Source organism: Salvia miltiorrhiza, chromosome 7 (assembly GCF_028751815.1).
Source record: "Salvia miltiorrhiza cultivar Shanhuang (shh) chromosome 7, IMPLAD_Smil_shh, whole genome shotgun sequence".
Lineage (NCBI taxonomy): Eukaryota > Viridiplantae > Streptophyta > Magnoliopsida > Lamiales > Lamiaceae > Salvia > Salvia miltiorrhiza.
The window spans coordinates 54,097,926-54,120,401 of NC_080393.1; the positions used below are offsets into that span (position 1 = coordinate 54,097,926).

General features: G+C 35.7%; 2 protein-coding genes across 10 annotated transcripts in view; one reads left to right on the forward strand and one right to left on the reverse strand.

Moving 5' to 3' along the window:
• The window catches only part of LOC130994894 (uncharacterized), a 1,167,164-nt gene that overhangs the window by 647,480 nt on the left and 497,208 nt on the right, over window positions 1–22,476 (reverse strand). The window lies entirely within an intron of this gene.
• LOC130994836 (probable glycosyltransferase At5g03795) lies at window positions 10,438–20,579 on the forward strand. 9 transcript variants are annotated; one of them, XM_057919922.1, is made up of 8 exons: window positions 10,500–10,564; window positions 11,461–11,524; window positions 11,670–11,755; window positions 16,788–16,821; window positions 17,538–18,387; window positions 18,480–18,610; window positions 18,728–19,076; window positions 19,562–20,579. In XM_057919922.1, exons 5-8 carry the CDS (start codon window positions 17,617–17,619, stop codon window positions 20,210–20,212), a joined length of 1,902 nt encoding a protein of 633 aa, XP_057775905.1. In that variant the 5' UTR covers window positions 10,500–10,564; window positions 11,461–11,524; window positions 11,670–11,755; window positions 16,788–16,821; window positions 17,538–17,616; the 3' UTR covers window positions 20,213–20,579. The 9 variants fall into 9 exon arrangements, with proteins under 9 accessions (XP_057775913.1, XP_057775906.1, XP_057775905.1 ...); XM_057919925.1 differs by having other exon boundaries at window positions 10,504–10,564; window positions 11,726–11,755; XM_057919923.1 differs by lacking the exon at window positions 11,461–11,524 and having other exon boundaries at window positions 10,477–10,564; window positions 11,726–11,755.

Consider the following 22,476-nt stretch of genomic DNA (forward strand, 5'->3'; position numbering starts at 1 on the left):
TATCAATAACCTTCGCATGGACCGTAATGCCTTTGGTCGCTTGTGTCAAATATTGAGGGATATGGGGGATTAGTTGATGGGCGATGTGTTTATGTGGAAGAACAAGTGGCTATGTTTTACCTTGGTCCTTGCCCATCACAAAAAAAAAATACTGAATTGTAGGGTTTGATTTTTTGCGTTCCGGACAAACAATATCACATTATGTCCATGTCGTATTAGGGGCTGTTTTACAATTGCATGAAACATTTTTAGCAAAACCTGAGGCTGTCACGGATGATTGCACATACGAAAGGTGGAAATGGTTCAAGGTACCTCTAGTTGATTAATATAACTATGACATAAATTGCCATACATACGAACTACTTGGTCAGTTTTACTTGGATTAAAGGTTATTTTTTATAGGGTTAATTACACCAAAAACCATGAACTATACCTCCATTTCCAAATTTACCATGAACTTTGTTTTTTATCAGCAATTCCATGAATTTAAAGGGTTGATCAATTTTTCCATGACTTTCAAAAATCCCTAAATTGAATGCTGACATGGCATCGCCGGCAATGACATGGCATCGCCGGAACTGAATCAAAACGACGTCGTTTAGTTGGGGGGTAAAACGACGTCGTTTTGAGCCCCAACCATGCCTCATAGCCGAGAAATTCACCAAGTCGTGCGCCGCCGCCGCTGCGATTCTGAAATTAAGATTTGTGGCGCGGCGCCGGTGGTGGGAGGAGGGAGGCGGTCCTAAGGTTTCAATTTGGGGGTGGGAGGAGGGAGGGAGACGGCGGCTCCATGTGCTGCTGTTAGGTCGCAGGAGGGAGGGAGACGGCGGCTCCATGTGCTGCTGTGGCTTGGAATCGGAAGTGGAGACTATAATGGCGGGAGGGAGCCCAATTTTTTGAGCCCTAGTTTTAGGAATCGAGGCATGCGGGCTGGGGATTGGGGCTGGGGCTGGGGACTGTGGCTTGGAATCGGAGGTGGCGACTTTAATGGCTGGAGGGAGCCCGATTTTCTGAGCCCTAATTTCAGGAATTCAGAGTCGGTGATCGGTGGCGGCGAGGAACAGGCCGATGAAGGTGGCGGCGGACGCTGCGCTTCTTGATGTGGGTGATTGGAGGAAGAGAGATAGAGATGAACGAGGGAGGGAGGCAGAGTGAAATAGAGGAGAGGGGAGCAGGGGCGGCGACTTCATCTTGTTCGGCGACTTCATCTTGTTCGGAGATGGGAGAGGGGAGCAGGGGCAGCGAATCTGCGAGGGGTGGTGTGAGATCTGGGGAAGAAGCAGATATTTTGAGGGAGAAGAAGTTGACGGTGGCGATGGATGTTTGGGGAAGAAGAAGAACGAGGGACGGAGGTGACTGGCGCGGCGGCGGCAGGGGCGCCGGATCTGGTGCGGGTGCCGGAGGCAGAGCAGAGCCAGAGCTACTCTCGGCCAGAGTAGAGCCAACGCAGGGCCAGAGCAGAGCCGAGCCACGTAGGCGCCTTGTCAGCTCGGTATTGCCACGTAGGAGCCAGCTCAGACCGGAGTATTACCGGAGGTCAAAATCATGGAAAAATTGATCACGCCCTTAAGTTCAGGGAAAATTTGATAAAAAACAAAGTTCATGGAAAATTTGGAAATGGGCCCAAAGTTCATGGTTTTTGGCGTAATTAACCCTTTTTTATATCCTGTGTAGGGCTGTTTAGGTGTATTAGGTGGAACCTACGTGAATGTATTGGTTAGCAATATCGACAAACTGAGATATAGAACACGAAAATGTGAAATTTCCACAAATGTTTTAGCCGTTTGCGATCGCAATCTTCAATTTGTATATGCACTATCCGGATGGAAAGGCTCGGAATCGGACAGTAGGATGTTAAGAGATGCTTTGAGTAGGCCACACGGATTAAAGGTGCCCAGGAGTATATAACTCACTCACATTCAGTTCCTTATGTCTAGTTAAATATCTATTCACTTGGGCACCTAAATAAGCTTACTAATTCTTGTTGTGATTTTATTTGTTTGGGTTATATCTAGGGAGATATTACTTGTGAATATGTCCAGTAGCTCCACTTCCTTTGCGAGCAAATCGCAAACTTCAAATTTCACTTTCTGAGTCAAACCCGGGATAGCACTGAGCTACTCATACACATGTTTCCTAGCATCTGCGACATCGACGTCGTGCCCAACTCTCTTCCCAATTGCATCCAAACTCTCCTTCGTGCCACGACTTATCTCAACCAACGTATCACACACAATGGTGAATGATTCAGTTGTCTTGCACTTCTTGTTTATGACATGCGGCTCGACTTCAAGTATCTTTGCCGCACTCATGTTTTTATTCTCTGCGACATGCTCGAATAAATCATCCATTTAGACATGATAATCTCCTTCGCCTCCATCTTGCTCAAGATCGATGTTGTGGTACATTTGGTGGGCTGCTTCCATCATATCCTCGACGGTATAGCCATTAGCTCTGTCCTTGCTGAAAATTTCTCTCCAAGCATCCAGATATGGCCAGCTTTTGTAACGTATCAGCCTAGCATTTGGATCCTTCTGTAACACATGAAGCTCATAAGTTAGTATGTACACAAGTATTTCTACATATGTAAAATAGCCTGCATAAGCTAAGAAATTCACACCTTTGCTATTGCTTCCCATTGCTCGTTGTTGCAATCCACCATGTGCCTTCCGTTTGCATTGAATCCTACACCAGTCAGCTTAAGCATCTCATCGAGCGAGTAATAATTCTTCTTCCAAGTAGTCGTCTTTGAGTTGATATATGGCATTGCCTTCAAGTCAGTGGCAGGAAATACCTTCCTCGTCGCTTCCTCTAGTTTGGTTAAGTATCCGGGATAAAATCCGTTATCGGATTTCCACCCTTGCACAACTAACTCTTTCAATGCTGCCAAGAGCACTTCTTCCTCTCGTGTCGACCAGCTTCGACGTGTTTTTTCAGTCTTATTAGCACGACAACCACGGGCAGCCTCATTACACCCTGTACCAAGCGATAAAACACAACCAAAAAACTCCATTAGAAGATGCATATCTGTTGTCCGCTATAGAGTATTGCTGCTCGCATAGTGAGCAACAGAGATACCCTACATACTTCTTTTTCAATCTATGAGTTTGAGTTTTAGAGCATGCCTTAATCAAAGCAAATTAAAGCAACACACAACCAACGATCCAAAAGAGGCTTCATGAAGATCACATATAAAACTTAAAGCACGCTCAATGCATTTTTTGTTTCAGAATATGCTATCGAAATCTAAGTTCAATTGTAATAGCATAACCCACAAAACACCACATCATGCACTGAGCTGGCGACCAAAATCAAACAAGAAAATAGAAATAACAAAGAAAAAAAATAAAGGGTATACAAAATCAAGGGTTAAAGTACGTATCCACCCCTGAAGTTGACACCCCTAGAACGTTCCGCTCCCCACGATCGGCCCAAGCCCAAATAACTCCCCATAGCCCATAAAAATACTACACTTAAGCCTACCCGTTTGACGGCCCAAAGACGCTGTTTCTTAAATAATTTTTTTCGCATGGGGCCCACCTTGCAACGGCTTCCAACGGTTCTTTAATTAGGAATTAGGGTTACTATGAACCCTAACTTGGAGCGGCAGGGGCGACAAATTGAGTGAAGTATAAGAAATTTGGTCAAATCATCTTAGGGTTTTTTGTGGATATCACAATTCGAGGTAAGAACATGAGTTTGAACTCAGGATTTGGGTCTAACTCGTCGCGCGGTCGACGACATTTGGAGTCTGAGCATCATGGGAGTAATTACGTGTGTTGTCGTTGCGAGTTTGAAGGCAAGGGGCTTAAAGCTCCGAGAATCACCTCATAGACAGACGACAACCGAGGGAGAAGGTTCTATGGTTGTAGAAATTGGAAGGTATGTCACTACTTGTGTTATTTTCTCGTGGTTGTGGTAAAAGTCTATAATTTTCACAATTTGTTATTTCCTTTTTAGACGAAAAGCTGTGGTTTTTTCTAATGGTATGACAAGCCAATGTGTGAGAGAGCTAGAGAAGTTATAAATGAGTTGAAGATTGAAAATGCGAAGCTCCTAAAGATCCATCAAAGTTCGGCCCCCCTCATGGATGTAGAAAATGAAATTGGTGATCTTTGGAATGTGATCGAATGCTTGAAGGAAGAAACCAGGAGAGTTAGAAGGAAAAATTTTATTGTTGTGATGGTTTTGATACAATCTTAGTTTTTTTTTTTTTATTATTCAAAATGACAAAAAATGAAATTTCACTGATCTCCAAAATCAGTTACTGCGAATGAAATAAAAACATGTACACTGTTCAAACAAACAAAAAAGAACTAACCAAACCACCCAGTAGAAACACAAGGATTTAACAAAATAGTAATCTGATACACTTAAATTTCAAAATTGATCTTCTACAACCCAAACTTCTTACTATGTTGTGCATTTGGAATAACTACTTCTTTGCGCCACTTGAGGAATCTGCTAATAGTTTAACAATACTCAAATGCCCACCATCTTTATTAGCAACTGTCACAGCTTTCATCTCATTGCAGTGGTTTATAAACTTGCTCACCTCCCTATCGGCATCTATCTCTTCGGTGACCTTTGATGGCTTCACCGCTTTCTTTCCCTTTCGCGTATGGGTGATTTTGCCATGCCGATTGAGAGGAATTGATTTCTTTTTCTTCTGCCCTTTGAAGAGATTTCCCTTCTGCGTCATTTTCCCCTCTCTCTCTCTCTTTTGCGGATATGAATTTCAAATTTTAGGATTTTTGATATTACAGCTCTAGGGTTCCTGTTGAGAATCAGGGAAGGGAAATAAATTGAGAGGCGGTTTGTGCCGACTTAATTTTTCATCCAGACCGATTCGAATCGAATTATTCGCTCAAATCAAACTTAAACCGAATTACCACTAATAAATCGTTAATTATTAGGATATTGAATACACCATAGCTATACAAGGGCTATGTATTTTGTCTATGTTCTTAGTTGATGATAGGCTATGTTCTTCAAGCATGAAGAAATTTGTGTTTTTGTCTTGTTAGTCTTTCATTACTTTTGTATTTTGTTCTTGAATCAATGAATGAAAGAAATGAATTTGATTCACATACTTTCAATGTTTTGGAACAGAGTTTATAATGTTATGAAATAGCATGGGAGTTGTACTTGTGCAAGTAAAAGAGAACTACAAAAAATGCAAAACTTCCAAAAAAACCAATAATTATGCATATCATTCATCTACTTGTGAACCAAATCCTGTCTGTGCTTCATACATCCAAAAACAAAATCAGTCTATTTCCAATAAAAGTTGTTATTGCAAGAAAAAAACAGTTGCAGATTCCAAAAAACATAGAAATCCCATAACTAGCAAAAACACAATGATAAATGTCATTTCAACTAGTTGTTGTTGATTCAACAGTTGAAATGACATTCTTCCATTTTCCACTTGGTGATTTTCTGAGGATTTGTTGTTGCTTCTCAACCTGTGTTTCTTTCCCCCTTGGTGCCTTAAATGGCTTTGCTGCATCTTTCTTCACTTTTGAAGGCCCTCCACTTGCATTGTTTGGTCCTCTCTTCCTCTTTTCCTTCCTGATTTTGGCTTCATTTGGTATAGGGAATCTTATGTTTGGATCACTCACCCTTTGTGTGCCTTCATCTATCACAATAGAAGACCTTTCGGGCTGTATAAAGTCACCAAAGCCCAAATCAGATAAGAAATATAGATAATTGCATGACAAAGTATTTGTCAAATACTTACATTGAGGACCTGCTTTCCAGTCTCAACATTGACATACAACCCTAATCCAGCATGTTTGGAAGATGTTGAAGCTTGTGAGCCTTTATTTAACTACACTCAGAAAAAATAAATTAGTTTTCATTCATTCAAAAGAAACGTTATTGATTGCAGAAGAACATTACCTGAGAAGGCCTTTGAGAGCATTTGTCTTTCTTGTGGGTTTTGCTTCCATAAAGACTCCAGTACTGTTGCACCTTCCCCCTTCTTGAGAGCTTGTGCTTCAACTTTGGCTCAGTAGGAGCTCTAACTCTGTTTTTCTTCGGTCTTCCCACTTTCTTCTCAATTGGTGGAGGTTCAATGGCATCCTTTCACTGGACATTCCAGAATTTCATACCTGGAATGGGTTGTATTGCATGCTGATAGCACTTGTTGTATATTTCCCTGTCATACCATCTGCTCATAACCGAAAGATGATCCATCTTGCTTGAGTAAAGAGCTGTTATTGCATGACAGCAAGGAATACCAGTCAAGTCCCATACCCTGCATGTACATTTTCTTGTATCAACAAACACTATGTGTTTGTCCTCCCCTTCAATCACCTCATATGCATTGTCTCCATTCCATAATACATTGCACTCCACAGATGCTTGCTTGTTTGCTTCAAACAACTTCAATGCATTTGGACACCACTCAGATTTCCAACCTCCAAATGTAGACCTCCTATCCCTAATCCTAGACATAACTATAATCCGAATATCCTCAAGCATTGAAATGATGAGTTTGTGTCTAGCATCAGCTATACTGGCATTGAAAGATTCTGAGATATTGTTGTCTACCATATAGGTTGAGCACCTTGGTGTTTGGAAGGCTCTGCACCAATTTTCAGGTGGGTATTCCAGAAGGTCTTGGGCTGCCTTCTTATTGATTGCACTGATCTTAGCCAAGTTGAGCTTGTACTCCTGGTGGAATGAACTTCATGCTGCAATCCAGAATATTTTTTTAAGTTCTTCACCCCTCCACTTCTTGCTCCAGTTGGCATAGATATGCCTCGCACACCATCTGTGCTCAGCTTGTGGTGTGACCTTCTTCACAGCTTCCATTAATCCCTAATCAAAAGCTCAAGTTATAAATTGTAATGAAGAAAGAGAAGTAAAACACAAGCTCAAGTTATTTCATACATTTTGCATGTCTGATATGATGGTAACATCATCTCCTTCACCTAAACTCAACTCCTGCTTCAACCATTCCATAAACCATTTCCAATTATTCTTGTTTTCTTTGTTCACCACCGCCCATGTAATAGGCACAATCCCATCATTCCCAACAGCAGTTAACATGCAACCAAATGTTACTCTTTTTAAGTGACAGCCATCAAGTGAAGTAACATGTATATACCCCCCTAACCAGTTGAATCTACATGGTTCTAGCATAACAAAAAGCCTTTTGAAGACTCTCATTTGATTTTGCAAATGTTCTGTGCTTAGTTGTAGCTCCAACCTACTTCCAGGCATGCATTCTTTGACCTTTCCAATGTAGGCACACAATCTATTAAATTCCTCTTTGTAACTCCCCTCCAACTTAGTTATTATCTCCTTCTTAGCCCTCTTGCATTTAGCCAAACTAACATGTAGTTTCAAATGGTCTTTCACATGACCTTGCATGTCTTTGGATGTGAACTTAGGATTCCTATAGACTGCTTCTTTGAAATATTTAGTCAGATAAGCTTGGCTGGCACTGGGCACTTCCCTCTGCTTGCAACAAGTATGGTCTGATACAAGAGTTTTCACCATTAGCCCACTCACATTTCCATCCTTAGACCAATGCATCAGAAATGGGCACTCCTTCTCATTCATACATACTACTCTAATCCTAGTAGGTTCATTTTTAATAAACTTGATTTTGTATCCAAATCTAACACCATATGCATTGATTGCTTCCCTAGCCTCCTTTGCCCCTGCAAAGGTTTCACCCAATTCAAACATACCTACTGCTCCCTTCTCAATACTAGCCATAAACTGCCATATTTTCACTTCTTCACCATCACTCTCACCAGAATCAGCACTATAAACACTCGAGTCATCACCATCTACCTCATTGCCCTATGCCTGATCATTATGTTCTAAGCTCTCAAGACCCCTAACTCCCTCATCATCCTCAACACCATCTTCTTCTAAACCAATTTCAGTACCAACTCCCTCTGCCTCTAAACCATTCCCTAAGTCTAATCCCTCATTCTCATCCACAACTCCCTCTGCCTCTAAACCAATTTCATTAGCATCATTGCCATTCCTTGATTCTAATCCCTCTGTTCCTACCCCACTGCCCAGCCCAGCCCTATTTATGCACTTAATATCATCTTCTGTAAACAATTGAAGTGGTGTAATACTAGGCATAGGATCAGATTCATGGTCAGCAAAAAACTGAATCTCATTTTGCCCAACCAGTTCAAGGTAATCTAACACTTTTGCACAATGTTTTTCATCCCTAAAGAGTACTAGGTCATCTTCTATAGAATAATCCTCATCAAGCCCATAGACTGCCCTAGGTTTAAAGTTTATGCATAGCTCGAATTCATTCATTATTCTTTCAAAAGTCATATTTCCTAATGTCTCTTCTATTTCCGTCGAGTTCCAGCCATCATATAACAATTTACCAGTTTCTTCATCTTTTTTCCAATAACCCCAAAAATTAAACACAAAGTTGACCTTTGCATCAGACATTCTGCACAACCAAAACACACGACAAGAACACAATATAAACATTCAAAGACATGCTATTGATGATTCATCTAAGAGAGAAATAGTGTAGAATCGGTTTGCATGCTCTGAGAAAACAAAAATCAAGTTTATGCATGACTTACCTATTTTCGGAATCGGATTAGTTTCGCCGTCGGAACACTCGTATCACTTGAAGAAATCGTCGGAACAGTCTTCTTCTCCTTCGATTTCATCGCCGATTGTAAGTTTGAGAGATGGAAGAAAAACTCTTCGTATCCTTAGGTATTTACACTAACCCGTTTAAACGGTTGAAGGTGGGCCTCACGCGAAAATAAAAAAAATATTTAAGAAACGACGTCTTTGGGCCGTCCAATGGGTGGGCTTAAGTGTAGTATTTTTATGGGCTATAAGGAGTTATTTGGGCCTAGGCCAAGTGTGGGGAGTGGAACGCTCTAGGGGTGTCGACTTCAAGGGTGAATATGTACTTTAACCCAAAAATCAAAACATAGCACTGGTGAATCGAGTGTACTGCTACATCACCGACCTTGAGTAGCCATACTCATGCTGCCGGCGGCGCAGAACGTCTCTAGGCGAAGAAACTAATCGGTGGAACCCTTCTCCAGGCAAAAAATGTGAAAGCCTTTCGGTGATATTGGCGCGAATTTGGCGGGTGCTCTGATGTAGAACCTCTCCACATTCCTTATATTTGGCAGCATGGAGAAATAAGGGTGACGTTTGTAATTTTGCAATAAGTGGAGGGTAGTTTTGTAACTTCACCATATAATCTAGCTAGCAATATCATGCACCAAGCATAAAACACATTTGTTGCCCTTCTTATCAAACACGTCTCTTTTGTTAGCTAACTCATTAATTGAATCTAGCAAATGGAACTGAATTTAGTGTATACGGACAAATCCATTACTCCATATCAAATGTGACCTTAATCATACATCTTATCAATCATACAAAATAAACACTCATCTACGAGTATAATGGTCATTTTCTAAATGCATTAAACTTTGTAGTTTTTCGAAAGCAGTATTCGACATGTATATCATTCATATATTTATTATGCAATTTTCTTTATATATATATGCAGGAATTTTTTTTAATCTTAAAGATGCATTAGTTGAAGTTTTTTATGTGTTGTGTTAGTTGAAATGCAGTTTGTTTCAAAAATTAAAAAGTTATATATAGTTACACTGATGCATGAATGTTAGAATACATATGCATGTATTTGTTTCACAGTATTAAAACTGCGAGTTTTAATAAATTACTCTCTCCCTCCCTCAGTCCCCATATTTATGCATTTTTTTGTATATATCCCCAAATTTATACATATTTTATTTCTAGACACTACTCTATGCATAATTTTGATAATTTTATCCTTGTAATTATTTTTCAATAATCTACTTAATTAATACTTTTAATGTGAGATCATTTATCTACTAAAGTGGAAAAAACTACCCGCACGCATGCGAAATTGAACCCAAGACCTATCACAAATAAGAATCTTTGAGTGCCTTAACTTTGCCACTAGAACAATGCCTCATTGGCGATTTTAATTCTAGTATATTATTCCGTCTGTGATGTGCTTTGTATCAATTATTTTTATGCATTTTTTATTAGATATTGACTATGTGACGACCCAAAACCCATTTAATTATTTAACTATTCGTTTGATTGCATTATTTATATTTTAACTATTTTTAAATCATGAAAAGAATTTTATATAGCAAGTTCGTGAATTATATAGTCGCGCCCCTAGTTAGATAAATAACTTTTAGATTATAGATTATTAGTTTAGCAATAAAAATTAGGCTCACAGTTTGGGCCATAATTGAATATTTCAAATTTGTGTATTGGGCCTGATTTCAAATTTACTTTCAGCTATTAAGAGCCCACAACTCTGATTTTCATTTCAATACAATTAACTCAGCCACAATTTCTGTATCTTCTTATCAGCCACTCAATTTTGAAGAATAAGTTTAGTTGATCTAGTAGAAAACTAATACACGAATTTCGTTCTATTTAAACTTGACACCATAACCCCCAATTCATACACCAACAACTGAATTTCCTCACCTGATCCTTTCATCCTCCTATTTTCACTGCAGAATCTCCATCGGTAATTTTCATAAACTTGTATAGTTTTATTTTCATGTGCAAAAATCTATGCTTTCTTTCAATTTACAGAAAACAACCAAGCTTTACACCAAAGTTACTACAGCTATAGATGATATATCAATTCTTACATCAAATACCCAACAACAGGATAACATTTTTCATTAATTTACAACAAATTTAGAAAAAAATAGAGAAGAAATAGAAGAGGAATAGGGACAGAGAAGAGGGGAGTCGGCGCCGTGCGCTGCATGCGCCACGGCGGCCGGCGGAGAGAAGCCGGGTGGCGGCCAGCGATGAAGAAGAAATACAGCAGCAGCAGCGCCGGATCTGGGATGGTAGGAACCGCTGCTCTCTGTCTCAGGGCGGCGAGGGTGGCCACGCTGTCGGCTGAAGAGGGAGAAGGTGAGGGCGGTGTCGGGTAGGAACAGGCGGCGGCTGGCGGAGAAGGAGGCGGCAGCGGCTGGGCGTAGTTGTGGGAGGAGAAACAGAGGGAGAACGACAGAGAGGGAGAGAGGTCGAAGAGAAGGAGAGAGGAGGTGGAGCCGCCGGCAGGAGGGCGCAGAGAGGGTGCGAGGTGAGCGGCTGAGAGAGAGGGAGTGAGGAGGGTGCGTGAGTTGAGTGTGTAAGTTTAAAATAGGGCATGTGGACTTGGGCTTGGGCTTTAGGTTAGTTTAATTATTAATAGGCTCAAGTTGATTAAAAATGTTTGGGCTCAACTTTTAATTTTGGGCTTCAGATTTTATTCTAAATAGGTTATACTTGTGATTTTAAATATCAACCCATATTTTTTTTATAAAATATATATATATATATATATATATATATATATTTTTTACTATTAAATATGTTAGATCAAATTAGGCTCTTATGTTTTATTATTTGAATTTATCTGACTAGGTGCGGCGCGACTAGGAACGTGAACTTTAAATTCTCGCAATCAATTTCTAAGTTCAAGTTATAGGTGTGAGATTTATTTCAGTACATATTGTGGTTAATCTTTGTCCATTTTAATATTATGTGTTTGTCATATGTGTTGTAAATTAAATTAGAGTTGGTCTTGTGTGCGACCGCCGCATACCATGCGGCGGTGCACATTTATATTACAGGTTGTCTTTTATATGGTAGATTCGCTGAATGAAATCACAATTATCATGTGGTGCAGTGGTTGGTGCTCCCATTTGTCTTCTCAAAGGTCAAGAGTTCGACACCTCTGTCCCCCACTTTTTTTTTTTTCCATTTCCATTTTCATTTGCTTTTGCTTTTTTTTTTATTCCTTTTATTTGTTCATTTTTTTGTTTTTTTGTTTCTTCTTCCTTTTTGCTTATTTTCTCCTTTAATTTTTTATTTTCAAATTTTTTTTTTAACTTTTTCCTATTTTATACATTCTTCTTTCATATTACCTTTACTCATATCAATGGTTATTGTTCCTTACAATCATAATTACTTAACCAAATAATTAAAATTATAAGTTTTCATGAATAAAATTAACTATTTTCGTGAAAAAAGTAATAATTTTGAAATATTACATTTCTTCTTATGAATAATAATTTTTTTATTAAAATTATAATTACTTTTAATAAGTATAAAATGTACTTTTCTTAGCACAAATGTATACTTATATTAATATAAGTATTTATCTTCATTCAATATAAAGTATTATATAAACTAAATCCTAAACCTTGAAAACTAAACCCTAAACCTTGAAAACTAAACCCTAAACCCTGATTATATAAACTAAATCCTAAACCTTGAAAACTAAACCCTAGACCCTGAATACTAAATCTTGAACCCTAATAGGAATATTTACTTTTCATAAGCATAAGATATACATTTGTTCGCACAAATGTATACTTATGTTAATATAAGTATTTACTTTCATTCAATATAAGTATTATATTTCATAATGCAAATATTTACTTTCAATCAGTATAAGATATACATTTATTGGCACACATGTATATTCATATTAATATAAGGATTTAATTTCATTTAATACAAAATATTATATTTTCTAAACCCTAAATCATGAAAACTAAACCATAAACACTTGATTGATTGAGTTTAGAATATCATATAAATGACTATTTTCATACACTATAAGTATTACATTTTCTGACCTAATGTTTACTTTCATTAAAAATAAGTAGTACTTTCATTAGTATAAGGTATACATTTATTCCCACAAATGTAATGTTTCAAAACATTACATTTCTTCACAATGATAAATACTTTTTATTAAAAAAATAATTACAATAATAATTACAACAAATGTAATAATTTTAAAATATTATATTTGTGCATATCAATAAATACTTTTTATTATGACAATATTTACTTCATGAAATAAATAAAAATACACATTCTCATTCATAAAAGTAATAATTATAGCAAATGTAATAATTTTAAAAAAATTACATTTGTGCATATCAATAATTACTTTTTCTTATGATAACATTTACTTTCAATCAGTATAAGATATACATTTGTTGGCACACATGTATATTCATATTAATATAAGGATTTAATTTCATTTAATACAAAATATTATATTTTCTAAACCCTAAACACTAAATTCTAAACCCTAAACCTTGAAAACTAAACCCTAAACACTTGAATGATTGAGTTTAGAATATCAGATAAATGACTATTTTCATGCATTATAAGTATTACATTTTCTAGACGTAATGTTTACTTTCATTGAAAATAACTTTTCATATTACTAATTAAAAAGTACAAAATACTAAAAATTTAGAATTTAATTTAATAAAACAAAATTTTAATTTTTTTTTAAATAACTCATAAATAAATAGATAAATTTAAAAAAGTAAAACATAATAGATATTAAAAAAAACAAAAATTAAAAGATAAATACAAAAAAATAGTAAAAAAATTGAAAAATATATTTAAAAAAATGCAAGAGAAAAACAGTAAAAAAAAAAAAAAAACGCAAAAGAAAGCAGTGAAAAGAAATGATAAAAAGAAAAAACTAAAATAATGAAAAGAAATATATATATATATATATATATATATATATATATATGTAAATGCAAAAAATTTAAAATATAAAATACGAAAAAACTAAAGAAACAGGAAAAGAAAAGAAAAACGTTAAAAAAAGAAGAAGAACAAAATCACAAAAAAGTAAACAAAAGAACAAAATAGTAGAGAAAAACGTTAAAAAAAGAAGAAGAACAAAAGAAAAAAAAAAAAAGAACAAAATAGTAGAAATAGTCGAAGATGTAGAACGTTAAAAAAAGAAGAAGAACAAAAGAAAAAAAAAAAAAAGAACAAAATAGTAGAAATAGTAGAAGATGTAGGTAATGGGTTTTGAACCCCCAATCTCAAGGAATAAAGCTTGCGGCTTGCTATTGCCACTGCACCAAATCATATTTTTGTGTTTAATTGTTAAAACCTGTATTATATATGATACTAACGCGGATTGAAAGTGTAATTGGTCAAAACAGGTCGAACCCGTCGCATACCATGCGGCGGTCGCATGTAATAATTTGCGATTAAATTATATCGCTAGATATACGTTTTCAAACGGGTCGAACTCCTCTCGAGACGAACTACAACTTGTATCTCAGCCAATTCTTCCAAATTCGGCTTCATTATTTCTAAAAATTCGTTCAAACAATAAGGAAGTGACAAGTTATTGACCATAAACCAATATAAGTTCAAATAAATCATCAAACACACAAAATCCTCATTAACTAAACATTAAATATGACACATCAAGAGGTAAAAATGCATGTTTATCACTAATAGCATATAAGGCAAGAATATGGAGAATAATTAGGGTAATGGCTTAGGGGATTGTTAATATATAGAGTCCATATGCACACAATGTATGGTCCATAGTTGATACTATATATACTTAAGTGTAAGGTACTACAGTTCTACGAGAACCTATCCTTATATCTCATTTTTATTATGCATAAATACGATTACCTAATACAAATTATAAAAAGTCATATATAAGTTACCATCACCCAAGATACAAAGTACTCAAGTTAATGTGTAACTATCACTCATAGAAACAAAGTGGTACACAAATTTATATATACATCTGAAATTTTATTTAGGTTCGATTAGGTCACTGAAATCTTGATTCTTTTCTTAAGCCATAGAAGAATACATCTCATTGTGATCATATCAATGCGTTTACACTCATCAATATAGACAAATAGTCAAAACAAACTACTTCCATTTATATTGCAGCCTAAACCAACGATTCATACTAGAGTCATCTCGGTTGTGATCAATTTTATACCTGTTGTGACGGAATAGGATTATAGAGTACAATCAAACAGAAAACGTAAAGAAGACATAGATTTACGTAGTTCACCAATTTTGGCTGCATCCACGGGCAGAGAGGAGAACAGATTTTGTTATGCGACTAGGGTTACAGATTACAAATCTCAAATATATATAGTACTGGTCGAGATAAAACATCAAAATTGAACTTAAAGCCCAAAACTGCGAAGCGGGAGATTCAAGACATAACAACAATATCTAACAAGTTTATTCCAATTATATGATCTTATTTGATCTGCGACACACTATATAATATCTATATCTATATAATATATAAAAGATGAGTTTAACGTAAACTTTTTCCCATCAAAATTTCTCTTTCCTCACTGTTCTTTTATTATTTTGATTCTTTTTTAAAAATCATTAATTTTGATTCATAAAAAAATATTCAATATGAATGTTAAATTAAAGATGATGACAAGATCTTTAATTTGATGTAAAAATTATAAAAAATAAATTTAAAATAAACAAGTTATTATCATTTAAAGTCACAAAATTATTATTTTTCTCTCCCCTCTCTCATCTTTCCTATCTTCTTTCTTTAAATGCCACGGTTCTTCATGTTTTTTTTTTCTTTCTATTTCATTCATTTTTCTATTTTTTTTGTTAGAAATTATTTTTAATATTTTCTATTTATATTTTTTCTATTATAACAGTTTAATGCAACTTAAAAGATTAAACTTATATTTGTTCATTTTATCAATTATAAATAATTAATTGGTAGTATTTCAAAAATTGAAAATTCAAATGTTTTCAGATTCATGTGTTTATTGAGATTATGCCGTTTATAACTTCGACTTTTTATTGAGATTTATGTTTACATTTACTTATATTTATTATATGTTTTATTTATTTAAAGTATCGTTCAATTTCAACATTGGTCGTGCATCGCACGAGTAGGCATACTAGTTCTTATATAAAGATAACTAGACATACATATGTAAAATTACGAATAATTCAAATAATAGAAAAAAAATAATAAACTTAAGATTCATTTTATAAAAATATAATAAAAATTGTTGCTTTTGCTATACAAATCCAATATTTATAAACAAGTCAATCTTATTTTTGATAAGGACAAGTTGAATCATTATTTGTAAATTCATAATAGTGCGAAATGAAGATTCGGCTCCATCTTCTTCAAGAATAATGGCGTAACAAGAATTCTTGAATAGCGAAAATCAGTTCAGATATCAAATAAAAATAAATAAAAAATTATGAAATCGATTTAAACCGAAGATTTACATCCAAAGCGAAAAAATTAGACATCGGTAGACCAAAAAATAAAATATTCAAATACTTCCCTTTACTGGGATTAGAGTAGATAAAGTTCATTTATTTTGAAATTTTATTTCGTCTACTATTTCAACTATTGAAATATCAATTAAAATCACTCGAAAATAAGTCAAGAGTATTAAATTCGACATCCCAATAGTCAAACGAAAAATGTATTATGAATAGTAAATTAAATACAAAGTCTGCATTCACAGTATTACGCATATGTTGCAAAATTGCAACATCAAATACTATATATATGTTTTAAAGGCAATAAATTTTATTCCATTTTGGTGGATTTATTTCTTTACTTTGCGCAAATTTCAAACGATTTCCCATCTCGAGAGAGATGAATCGTATTTAAGTAAGTTAATTTGTGGAGAAAAAAAAATTGGTAAAAAAAGAGTGACGTTCACGCAAAATTTCTTGGAATTAATGATATATATTTAAAATATTTCCATAAAATATAAATAAAAAAAGCCAACCAAAACCTTAAACCTGGCACATGCTTTTACACATGTAAAGGTGGTATGAGCGGCAGCCAATGCATGGCGGCATACTCCAACTTCACTCTAAATCATCACTTTTTTCAATAATCTCTTTTATTTTTGATTTTGGTTGCGATGTTCTAGATTCAATTTTGGTGGAGGAGCAGTTGTGATAGAGGTAAATTCATGAACTGGGTTTTTTCTCATAGCTTTTTTTTTGTTTTTTCTTTTTGGGTTTTTGAGATTTTATGTTTTTTTTTTATTAGTTTTGTTGGTATGAAAGTTGGTTCAAGTCACCATTTTCTTGTTTTCTTGATTCTGCGGAAAATTTTGTTTGTTACTTCTTCGTTTGCTGTTTTTGTGGCTTTGTTTCTTACTTTTTCTTATTCTTCTGCATTTGCCAATTTTAGGAAAATATAGATGTAAATAAATTCAACTTCTGTTCTTGAATCTGATGTTTCATTTCATGTAATTCTTGAAAATTGTGATTCAAACTATTTGATATGACTTTATGAATATTATACATAATTCTGTATAAAATAAAAAAACTGAGATAATTATGAAGATTGAATATAGCTTATTAGATTGATTGATTGATTGTCTTCATTGAGCCTTTGGATGATGCATCTGTTATTTTATCTTCAAAAGTTGATTTTTATTTTGTTTTTTGTTGCAAGAAGTATATGATATTAAATAGGCATTTTTGGACTGATTGCTGAATTTCTTCTTGAAGAAGATTGAATTTTAGTTGAACTACAATTGATCTACTCTGCTGCATTGTTGTTAATTCTTGTATGTTTAGAAGAGTTGTTTTTCTTGATTATGCTGTTTTAGATGATTGTGATTGCAATGTATTGAATTTTGATGCCTAGTTTCCTCTCAATGTACATATAGATATCGAGATATTGCCCGGGGACTGCCCTAGTCGCGTTGCAGATTGCCCGAGACCAGTTCTGCATAGAGATCTTGAGTTATGGGGTCGGATCTTAGTCGTAAATGTCAAGTAGAGTCTAGGAGAGTCGTGTGGATAGTAGCTCTGGTGCTTGCCTCGGTCTTAGTAGTTCAATTCTTCGACATGCCATATGGAGGCCGCGTGCTGTCGTTGTTCCCTATGGGGACGTCTCAGTTCAACTCGTCTGGTGTTGGATATGATGGGCAGCAGTCGAACCTGAATCACTCGTTGCCAACGAGGCAGCAGTCACAGGAGGGAAGTGTTTCCAAAGGAAACGTTGTGTTGGGAGACTTGCCGGATATCAAACACACGGATGAAGAGGATGGTATGGTGAGAACTGCTAGCGTCGTGCCAGAAAAGGCGAGCTCCTCGTCTGAGATTAGCCCGTCTGCAGCTGCACCAGACGAGGAGGCCGGTGTTGCTGATGTTAGTCCATCTGTTAGTGTCACGGCTGCAGCACCGGCACCTTATGAGGCGAGGGTTGAGACGTATAATGCTTCAACCTCGAATAGCAGCACTACAGCATTAGTCTCGGGCGGAGATGCAAGGGTTGCTGCAAGCCCGACATCATCGACTGAATCAGCACCTTCTGATGTAGACGGTGAAAACGTGACCTCTAGGAACGAGAGCAACGGGGCATTGAACAGTCCCGTTGCATTAGACGAGCATTCTTCCGTGGTAAACAGTCCTCCCACAGAACAACCCAAGATCCCTGAGAAAAGTCCCTCTGTATCATCAATATCAGACATGAATGATATGTTGCTCCACAGCCGTGCTTCGTCGTTTTCAGAGGTAAATATAAATATATAAATTCTTGAGAATTACATATATATTTCAATGTATGCTAAAAGATTGTAATATAAAGTAAAAACACCTTATTGCAGGCTCCTTTATGGTCTTCAGCTGCTGATCAAGAGCTATTAGATGCAAGGTTCCAAATCGAGCACACACCGATCATCAGCAAACATCCGGCCCTATACGCCCCAATTTATCGAAATCTTACAACATTTTTGAAGTAAGCTCCCCAGTTTAATGAATATTATTCTTAGTTGGAAAATGATAGCATCTTATTCTTGATTAGACCAATAGAAGAGCTGACTAGCTACATTTACTTTTGGTTCGACTTATGCAGGAGCTACGAGATTATGGAGCAGAAGCTCAAGGTGTACGTCTACGAGGACGGAGATAGGCCCGTTTTCCACAATCCGAGGCTGAGAGGTATATACGCTTCCGAGGGATGGTTCATGAAACACATGGAAGCAAGTAGCCAATTCGTGACTAGCAATCCCGAAGAAGCTCACTTGTTTTACTTGCCATTTAGCTCTCAACTTCTCGTGGACTACGTCTACGTTAAAGACTCTCATTCTTTCGATGACATAAACGAGTTCTTGAAAAACTACGTCGACACAATCAAGGCTCGCCACCCTTTCTGGAACAGAACAGACGGGGCGGATCATTTCCTCATTGGTTGCCATGATTGGGTAAGCTTTGCTTGAAATGCCCTTTATCACAATACTAAATATTCTCGATTTTATTGCATGAATGGATATATGCTCAAATTAATACACACACAATGCACACAATTTAGGTAGACTAACCTAGTTTTATGTCCATGATCTAATTGTTGTAGAGTTTTACAAGATTGTAACTTCAATTCCCTTCATCACACTACTAAAGATTCTTGATTTTATTGCATGAATGCTTTACATTAAAAACACACAAACACACAAACACACACAAAATTTAGGTAGATTAACCTAGTTTTAGTAAAAATGATACTCCATTTTATTGCAAGATTGTAATCTCAATGCCCTTCATCACACTACTATAGAATCTTGATTTTATTGCATGAATGGTTGAATTAGAAACAAACACACAAACAAACAAATGTAGGTAGACAAACCTAGCTTTAGCACAAGGAGTTGATTCTTGGAGAGTTTTATAACACGATTCTGTCTTCTTTCAGGCAACATATGAGACGAAGCGCCTCATGTCCAAGTGCATACGCGCAGTATGCAACTCGGACATCAAAGAAGGATTCAAATTCGGCAAGGATGTCGCACTTCCAGAGACACACATCCGATCGCCTCAAAATCCGATGAGAGTGACCGGAGGCAGGCCTGCCTCCGAGCGGACCACCCTCGCCTTCTTTGCTGGCAAGATGCACGGTGACGCCCGTGCCATCTTGCTCAAGCACTGGGAGAACAAGGACCCGGACATGCAGATATCCGGGCCGATACGGAAGGGCTACATGTGGTACATGCAGAACAGCAAGTACTGCATATGCGCCAAGGGATACGAGGTCAACAGCCCGAGGGTGGTCGAGGCCATCTTATACGGCTGCGTGCCCGTGATCGTCTCGGACAACTTCGTGCCCCCGTTCTTCGACATCTTGAACTGGGAGACATTCGCGGTGTTTGTCCTCGAGAGAGACATCCCGAACCTCAAGACCATCCTCGTCTCGATTTCGGAGACGAGGTACGCCGTGATGCAGCACCGGGTACGGCGGGTGAGGCAGCATTTCCTTTGGCACAATGTGCCTCAAAGGTATGATATCTTTCACATGATACTTCACTCTGTTTGGTACAATAGAGTGTTTCGTGTGTCGCCAAAGTGACCTCTTCTCTTCTAGTTTGGTCGTACGAGCGCAAAAAAATGTGTCAAGATTCGTTGGAGCCTTAAGGGCGCCCATGTTCGGATCCAGACTCGTATCTGGTGATGTATTTGTAATATTATTTTTATTATTATTGGTGTGTAAAATAGTGTTTGGATCCGGATCTTGACACGTCCGACGGATCTTGACCAATCAAATTGTGTGAGGTGAGTCTCTTTCTCTCTCTCTTAAAATAGATAGAAATAAAGGGAGTAATGGGTAGATCAAGAAAATTGGGAATTATAATTATTTGGGTTTGTGTTGTATCATATGCTTAAAGGAGCATTGATATATAGGGGATGCAAGATTTGAGCTCCTGATTTTTTTTTAATTTTTTTTTCTTCTAAAAACTCATAACAATTGTTTTATAATTATAAGGGCTTGTTTGCTATGTTGTATGAGATAATGTTTAATATCTTTGACTGTAAAATGTATTAGTTTATTATATATCAATATCACGTTTGGTAAGATATATAAAAAAGGTGTTGCGCTATCACTCTTCCAAAGTGTGATACAGAATCCAAAAGATATGGATGGTAGATAATGGGTCATTAATTTATTAAAGGCTTTTTGGGTTGAAGCAAACAATAATTAGGGTGTTATAGGTATTTATCCAACACTTATCATGCATAACAAATGAGCCGTAATAGTATTTTAAGAGAATGTTTAAATATTACTCCTTTCGTCCACCAAAATTGTAATTTTATTACTATTTTTATTTGTCCATGAAAATTATATTGTTATTTTTTAGGGGAAACTATTCCTTATATTTTAAATATTATTTACACTTATTCCCTCTGTCCTTAAAACATTTTCCTAAAAGAGGGTGACGAATTTTAATAAAAGTTAATTGTATATTTGATTAGTGGAGAATGTGTTCTACAAAAAATGAAGATTTTAAGGGTAATATTTAATGGAATTATTTTCACAAATAGGTTAGAAACATGTTTCGATGACAGACAAAATAAAAAGAAAGAAAATTGTTTAAGGAAAGGGGGCAATAGTATTTATAAAAAATTCACCATTAACTTTTTCAATTTGATGGCCCAATATCAATATCACTAACTAGATCGTAGATCGTTTTTCAATTGTCTAGATTCCCTAATTACGAGTCTCAACTTGCATGTACAAAAAATAAAAATAAATCATGTTATGGGCTTAAAAGTATGTATCCGTGGGCCTGGTTCACTTATAACATGTTTTATTGGGCTTTAGGCCCAGTTGTAATTCAGTTTTAAATACACAGTATTGTTTTTTAAAGGAAATAATGTGTACCGTTAAACACGAAAAGTTTCATACTTCCTAATATATTTTTCTTGAAATCATATTTCCTTAAATATTAAATCTGTCAACCACATTTTTTTTTTTGGCAAAAATCCATATAATCCCCAAAAAATGAAATCAAATCCACAAAACCCCCTATAAATGAAATCTCGGCCACAACCGGTTCATGGATGAACTGATTGGAGCGGGTACATGACTCACTTGCTAAGCATTGCATTTAGGGGTGAGCAAAATAATCAAAATAGAATAATCGAACCGATTCATATCAAAATATTAAATATGGTTTGAATTTTTAGGTTTTTCTGTTTGGTTTGGTTTTATTATTCAAAAGAATTTGACTTTTCGGTTTGGTAAAACCGAAAATCGAATTATATATATTTAATAATATATTAATATATACATATTGATATAAAAATATGTGTATATATACAATTTCATTTTACTTTTTTATTATTATTTTTTTTTCAGTTTTTTCGGTTCTTTCGAATATTTTTGACTATTTTTTGGTTTAGTTTGGTTTCTAGTCCTAAAAATTTAGTTTTTCGATTCGGTTTATTTTATTTTATTTTTGAAAAAAAATGACTAATACTATAAATTTAATTTGATTTGATTTGATTTTAATAAAAAATTAAATCGAGAACCGAATGCACACCCCTACTTGCATTTTGAAAACCAAACCCATCAAAAGTTAGGTCGATAACGGCAAAATTTGACTTCATTTTTTAGCATTGTTTTTTCATTTTATTGGTAATTTAATTTTGGGTATATTACATCCAGGTTTGTTTCTAGCTTGAAATTCGTTATATTGGAATTACATTATGTTGATATTAATAATGGCAAGAACAGATCGTGTTCGTGAGAATCATATTAGATGGAATATTTTATCGGGTTAATTATCTGTAAAATATAAATTTTTTTAAATTCTAATTTTACATATAAATATT